Genomic DNA, 8176 nt, shown 5'->3' with positions numbered 1-8176 from the left:
TCGATGTCATGTCATATTTCTTTTAAACCATATAATCATTTTTTGTTGAGAGTAATTGTAGTGATGACATATGCATAAATCACTTTTCAAATATTGTCTAGGGGATTGCTTTTTTTTTTTCCTAACACAATAATGTCGAATGATAAGATGGATTGATTCGTTTGCTCTTCACCACTGATATTCGATTTTATTTGCTTTCGCCTGTTATTGTTTTAAGGGAAAACTAGATTTTGATCCGTGCTTAAAAAACGCGGGTTTTATTTTCGAAAAAAAATAAAAAATTTCTATGAAGTCATATATAAGATAGTGTATAGATCTTGACACATTTATCCGAAACCTAAGACTCATACAAAAACAAACAGAAATAATGCGAATCAAAGCCGAATGCTAAGAACTAATAATGCAATTATATTTAGATAGTGGAAAAAACTATTCTATTTTCACATATTATTTAACTCTTTTTAGTGAGGTACATATGTGATTTATAGACGAATTAAGATAAAAGAAATGTTCTTATACTCGATTCGGATCCGCGAACCCGTTGACCTTATATAATCTAGTCTGGCTTATGTTCTTTATGTAACTTTTTATTAGAGGTTTACGTTCCCACAAAATTTGGATTCAACAAAATCTCAATAATTAAAATTTTGATAAAATCTAAAACCCGTTGTTAATCCTTGAACCGACATCGGTTGATACGAAAAAAACTCAGAAAAATTGATCATATTTGTTTTAAAACTGATTAAACTTCTCATATACTTTATAACAGTACATAAAATTGAGTAAACTATTATATTTCTAATATAAATTAAATGTATTGTATTTAGGTTATTTTATAGACGAAATAAGATATAAGAAATGTTCTTATACTCGATCGAATCAGTAAACCCGTTGACCTTATTTAATCTAGTCTGGCTTATGTTCTTTATGTAGCTTTCTAATAGAGGTTTACGTTACCACAAAATTTGGATTCAACAAAATCTCAATAATTAAAAGTTTGATAAAATCCAAAACCTGTTGTTAGTCCTTGAACCGACACCGGTTGATACGAAGAAAAAAAAACTCAGAAAATTGATTATATTTGTTTTAAAACTGATTAAACTTCGCATATACTTTATAACAGTACATAAATTGAGTAAACTATTTTATTTCTCATATAAATTAAATGTATTGTATTTAGGTTATGAATTTTTACATATTTGTGTTGGGTGCAAATATCCTAATAATAAAGAGGAGTTATTACCTCTTTCCAAAAAATATTTCCAAATAGTTTTCAAAACAGATATATTCTTAAGTCTATTATATTGTTATTACGATTTATTAAAATAATTTTTAATTTTAGGATAACTAAAACTATGTAATTCTATTTCACACATTGATCTAATAAAAAATACTAAACGAAATATTTAGAACACGATTAACAATTTTAAAGATGTATTCTTGGTTAAAATAGTGCAAAGTTGTTTAAATATGATTTATTTTGTGTATAATTATCATAGGAAGTTTAATAATTTTTTTTCACTTTTTTGGAGAAGATAAAATTTTCATGTATTTTCTGATCATTTATTAATTGTTTCCTACAAATGTGGTATATAGTTATAATATTGAAATTTTGATATTACCTGAAAAAATATGTTTAAAATTGTTAAGGAAAAACAAAATCAAATTTAAATTTTGAGTTTTTACAATTATTTTAGTATTTAATATAGAATCTAAAGTATGGAACATTTATAGTAAATTAGATATTTGCAATAACATTTAATTTCTTATGAAGTTATTTGGTTTGATGGCTATCAACGATTTGGTTAAAACTAATGTTGGTCTGGTTAAATTTAGTAGGATTGGCAATATATTATAACTGTCAATTTAACTTATGGAAATATAAATGATAGTGTATGCTTGTGCAATATATAAAACATATCAATATAATATCATTTATAGTGTACGATTTAGATGATAGTGTTAGGCATCATGATTTTGACTTATGGTAATATATAAAATAAAAGTGATAATGTACGTTGTGAAATCATAATATTTATAAAAAATAGAAGGAAATCGTAATCGTATTATCAACCGTTTGAGATAATTATTGGTTTTACTCTGTGTTGGAAAGTAAATATTTGTACTGGTGGTGACCGTAAATTTCTCTAACATTACCAACATGATTTATTTGAAATATTTCAGCAACATTAAATGGTTCAAATAATATACTTAAGTTTATAATGAATAGGTCCAAACAACTTGTATAAGTAGATTTTTCAAGAATGCTTCCCTTTTAATAGTATAGATTTCTTAAAAATAGATGGACTAATTTTCATGGCGTTAACTATATTTAATGGAGGTGAGACAATATTAGTGTTTAATTAAACAAGTGTTTAATTTATGAAAATAAAATTTCTTAAAAGTACACGAACTAATTTTCATTTGTTAATAAAATACACAAACCAATTTTCATTTGTTAATAAAATACACGAGCTATTTTGGATCCTCGTTTAATACACAAAGTAATTTTTGTTTCCCATTTAATAAACAAACTTTTAAAATTCGCAGATTTTACACATCGTTTTAGACGACGTCAACTACGTTTAACAAAAGATTACATTAGTTTTACCTAAATATGTGGTTAAACCGTGAAAAACACGCTTACGCTCACCCTCAACCAAAACCTCTCGAATCGATTGAGACTTATATTCAAGTTAGTTTCAATTTGAATTTGACACCCTAATCTATTCCATCCTCTTGTATTCTCCAAACTCTATTCATTTTCTTCTTCTTCGCTTTGATTTCGTTTTATATTGCTTCAAAGTGGAGTCGAATTTCATGTCGTGAAAAATGACGAAGAAAACTAGATAACTTTAAACGAATTTCTGATTTTCAAATTAGTTTAGTGTTATATGTTTCTAATCAATGTTCTTCATTTTAATTAAACGATAATGATTCAATCAAGATTAATTTACACTATGGAAGCATAATGGAGAAGAAAACTACCAATATAATCTATCGGAAAGATTTTTAAATATTTTTTCATTCACAGTTTAACCAAATGTTTAACTAAACACTAACATCGTATTCACTTTGACATCATCTAGATCATGTTAAACATAGTTGATATCGTCTAAATCGATGTGTAAAATCTGCAAATTTTAAAAGTTTGTGTATTAAATGAGAAACAAAAATTAATTCGTGTATTAAACGGGGATCCAAAATAGTTCGTGTATTTTATTAACACATTAAAATTAGTTCGTGTATTTTTAAGGAATTTTCTTTTTATAAACTAAACACGTGTTTAATTAAGCACTAACCTCGTCATCACCTTCGTTAAATATAGTTAACCCTATCTAAAACGAAATGTAAAATCTGTGAATTTCAAAAGTTTGTATATTTAATAGGCAACAAAAATTAGTTCGTGTATTAAACGGGGATCCAAAATATTTCGTGTATTATATTAAAAAATAAAAATTAGGCTGTGTATTTTTAAAGAATTTTCTTTTGTTTTAAAAACCTTCAAACTCTATCGAAACTTATAATTTTTTTTCTTTTTTGAAAAAGCAACCTATAATCTTAACTGACTTGATTAAAAATAAAATACTCCATGAAACATAATGTAATAAAAATATTGGTTAGACCCGTTACAATAGAACACACATTAGCATTTTTGCTAAACAAATAAATATCAGGTCAATCACCTTATAATTCAATATTTTCTGTTTACCAAGTTGTATTAACTAAACACATTATCTAATATATATATATATACATTTATACATATATATACATATATATATTCTGGTATGTATAGTGTAATCATATGTTCAATCGTTCAACAAGTCACAATAAAAAAACAGTTTATTAAATTTTGTATTTTTTTATCATTCTATATATCTTGTAATTATGAATATCATGCTAACCATAGGTTGAATCATTAATAGTAAAGCAATTAACATTGTAATTTGACATACAAGACACATCACCTAATTGTTATTTATTTTAAGCAAACACATAAATTAATGAAAGCTTAGATCGAATTGAGGTCTGAGGGATACTATCCATGTCCTATTGTACCAGCTCACCGGTTAACTTGAGCATTTGGACCGGTTATCCAACCGGTTCATTCGGGAACCACTTCTAGTTTCTTGTTGCTCCATTTGTCCAACCTTTTAGAAGCCTCTTCCACCTAAAGCAAACATTATATCCGATTATTTTTGAAGTGTATCAAATCAACGAAGTATAGATGCAAATACGTAGAAAAACACAAACTTACTTCTTTTGTCCAGTCTGTTCGAAACGTTACCCATGCTAAAATAACTGTTTGTATAAGAGTTCCACATATCATTCCCGTCCATATACCCTAAAACATTTAACAAATTAAACTTTCTAATTAGTCTCGCTAATAATATTTGAAGTTTGAATTGAAAGGTAAGAGGACTATATATCTTGCCTTGGCATCGAACTTAAAGTAAAACCCAAAGAGAGCCCCAAGAGGAATTCCGATAATGTAGTAACATCCAACGTTAACTTTTGCCACAAACGATTGCCAACCGCATCCAACCGCCACACCTTAAATATAAATATCCCATTTTTTTAAGAAAACAAAATTTATCTATTTCGATTTGTGAAATTGTAGAGTTATAAAACAAAAGGATTTACCGGAAAGGACAGGTTGGATTCCATTGAGGACAAGAGTTAAGGCAAGAAGCGGACAAAGATCAGAAACAGCGGCCGAAACTTCTTCACCCTCGGTGAAAGCATAGCTCAAGACGTCACGAAATGCCAAAATCACAATGGCTAAGATCACACATGTGATTAACGAATAAATGTTGACGATGATAACAGAAAACGATGCTGATTTAGGGTTTCCAGCTCCAAGTTCATTGCTCACTCTTACACTGGATCAACATAAATAACATTGATTTTGACAGACAAATTTAATTGGAAAAAGCAGAGATAGGAGCTCAGTGTTATTTAACCTATTTTTGGGGGTAAAATGTAAGATTTTTATATCCTTTTAGGAGAATAAATTGGATCAAAGGTATTCTTAATTTTATATAAAAATTTGAGAGATCCGCGTACCTTATCGCTGCATTGAATCCAACAGATATCATGAACACCCATCCTGAAATCGTCATGCTGAAACACAAAAAACAAAAAAAAAAACAAAAAATGTTAAAGTATCGTAGGGAAATGAACAAGAATATAGTAATTCAAAAAAATTGTAGCTTGTGTCGCCATAGAACAATAAAATATTTCAAGGTTTAACTTATATTGTTTTTTTACGAATAATAATTTAATATTTTTTATTTAGTTATCTACATGGCATTTTATATTGTTATACATCCAAACTCGATCCATTCTATTAGTGCAAACTATTAAGGAAGAGAATTCTATCTTGATTTGGTGCAAGTACCTAAGGTTGTTGGCTTCATCTGTATGATGAGAAAACAAACTTTAAGACATTATACAATCAAGTACGAGTCCCACTATGCACTAGTTTTATTATTTAAATAACCTATCTAATTAGTGAAAGGATATTGTATACTATGTTCAACAAAATAAAGCAAGTGTTGCAGAGCAGAGTTCTTCTTATTAATTGGACGAAAATTTATGGTTTCTTCGATAACTTTAAAACTAAATTCTACGAAATGAAAGAAACATATATTTAAATCTCACAAAGGAATTTTTAAAATACTACTAATATACACAAGTAGAAAACGAAAGGAGAAGCGTAGTAATGTGACTATAGATTATGATTGACAAAAGTTGTTCGCCACTAACATAGCTTTCATAGGTACAACCAAACTTCGTTTTGAACTCCTACACAATTTCATTTTGTTCTGTTTCATATCGAATGACAATACTAAAAATGTTAATCGATTTTTTTCAGAAATCATTCTTCAAAAAGTCTATAACCATACGTTTCTGGAAACTAAAGACAAATTAAAAACTATGTATTTCTTAAAATTATTTTGCTTTTCGTGAGACTAAATAAAGCATGAAATAAATTTGCATATATCAATATGTCTCCTTGGACAAGAAAAAAGGAATATTATTGTCAATTTGTTTAAGAGAAAATGTTTTTTTTTTAATCTCTATTCTCTATGTACTGTATGTAACTTTAAAAAGAAGTAAAAGTAATAACTAGAATATGTGGCTGCCATGGATCGAATATCAAGGATATTTTAAGGTATACGGATCCGGACCGTTATCCGGCAAATCCATTTTTTACTATTTTTATCCAGATTTGGGGTTCTCGTATATCTGAGATCAGATATTCTTCTGAAACCTATAATATCCGACGGATATCCGGATCCAAATTTGGATCGTTGAAATAAATAAAAAAATATTAAAATATTAACAATAATTTAAAAATAAAAGTATATATAATTTTTAGTTATATCTATGTTTACTATTACAAAATTTATATAAATTTATATATATATTAGTATAGAAATAAAAATATAATAAATAAAATTAGTTTATATATATATATATTTCTATTTTTGAAATAATTAACAATAAAATTACGGATATGGATATTCGGACCAAAAAATCAAGATATTCAGATTCAGATTCGTTTTGGATGGATCCAACATTATAGTATCTGGATTCAGATCCGACCCTTCTGGAATATCTGGATTTTCAACGGATCCAGATCGGATCTCGGATCGAATCCAAATCTCGGATAGTAAATCCCATGCCTAAAACTAATTAGGCCAACGAAATTAATGAGTCAAATTTTTGTTTAAGGAAACATATATTTTTAGGAAATACTTACCAAATCGAGAGAGAATCAAGAGCAAGCTCTGGATTCTCGAGAAGTCCGGCGAGAAGAACGAGAATCTGAAAATACCAAGTCTCAAGGCAGAGCATCACGGCAGAGGCAGCAGAGAGTTTAAAGAAACTCGGTAACCCCGAGAACGCTTGCACACTAAACCCTCTCCACGTCTCACGACACCGTTCACTCGTCACAATGTAAACAAACTGAGCCACCACTATAATCCACCACGAGAGGCTGAGCACAAGCGAGGCTCCAAGAAGCCCCATGCCAAGCTTGTAAATAGCGAGCCAGCTTAAGAGAAGGTGAACGAAGAGCGTGGCCGTTGAGATGTAAGCACTCGGAGCAACGATGCTTTGCGACTGTAGGAACTTTTGGATCGGGAAGTTCACGGCATAGGCAAAGATTTGAGGTATTAGACCGTAGACGAAGATAGACGCGGCGGAAGCTATCTCCGGCGACTCTCCTAGGAAAAGCAAAATGGGTTTGGAGAAGACGTAGATTAACGTTAGGAGAACGCCCGTGAGAGAGAGCAGCACGGTGGATCTCTGGAGATATATGCCAAGCATCTCGTATTTTCTACCTCCAAACGCTTGACCACACAACGTTTCTACCGCACTACCCATTCCTAACTAAGTATATCCAAAAAGAAAAAAATCATCTCAAAAAGACATAACACATGCAAAACAGAACATAAAGACATATATGGATGAGGACATCTATGTTATGGAGTTTTGTTTTACCATGAGACCGTATGCGAAGATTTGTATCCCGGTGTTACCAAGAGAAGCTGCAGCGAGTTCTAGGTTTCCGAGATGGCCGGAGAAGATTTGAGTGGACATGGACATCAGGTAGTTTATCATGTACACGATGACCGCAGGAGCAGCAAGTTTGAAGAGAAGCTTGGATTCAATCATCGTGGCCTTACGAAGGCGGTGAAATAACGGAGTTTCAACGTCGGAAAGCACTCTCTCTAGCTCGCCGTTGCTAGACTCCGTCGATGGAGAAAGCGGCATCCTTCCATCAGCCGGAGGGTGGAGAAGCGGTTGGTATACGCCATCGTTTTGAGACGAGTCCATGAAGAAGCACTCTCTCTCTTTTTGGGGGGTTCTGTTATTAGATTATCGCCTAAGGATGTGTGTGGCTTTGTGTACTCTTGTGTAGGTCTTTTGGAGGGTGGCGAGTGGCGGCTCAAGACAATCTACAAATAGGTTTATATAATCCACGTCATTTGCCTTCTGCTTCATTATTAATTTTTTGGATCCCACTGTTTATTTCAAACTGAATAAAAATAGTATTTTAATTTACTTTCCATCATATAGTTTGACTGAAGAAACTCAATAACTAGTGTATCTTGTTCTCATAATTAAGGTGGATACGAGTCGTTATTCGTTTCGATTCGAT

The 8176-nt window shown here is 30.6% G+C and overlaps 1 protein-coding gene across 1 annotated transcript; it reads right to left on the bottom strand.

Annotated features, from left to right (window-relative positions):
* Positions 1-3898: 3898 nt before the first annotated feature.
* On the bottom strand, positions 3899-7954 carry LOC108833257 (protein DETOXIFICATION 40). The gene is made up of 7 exons (XM_018606684.2): positions 7516-7954; positions 6773-7404; positions 5071-5127; positions 4648-4886; positions 4439-4557; positions 4262-4348; positions 3899-4174 (listed from the first exon to the last, which is right to left on the bottom strand). Exons 1-7 carry the CDS (start codon positions 7849-7851, stop codon positions 4109-4111), a joined length of 1536 nt encoding a protein of 511 aa, XP_018462186.1. The 5' UTR covers positions 7852-7954; the 3' UTR covers positions 3899-4108.
* Positions 7955-8176: the final 222 nt, after the last annotated feature.

The sequence above is a fragment of the Raphanus sativus genome, chromosome 6 (assembly GCF_000801105.2).
Source record: "Raphanus sativus cultivar WK10039 chromosome 6, ASM80110v3, whole genome shotgun sequence".
Lineage (NCBI taxonomy): Eukaryota > Viridiplantae > Streptophyta > Magnoliopsida > Brassicales > Brassicaceae > Raphanus > Raphanus sativus.
This window is presented reverse-complemented; position numbering and strand designations above follow the sequence as displayed.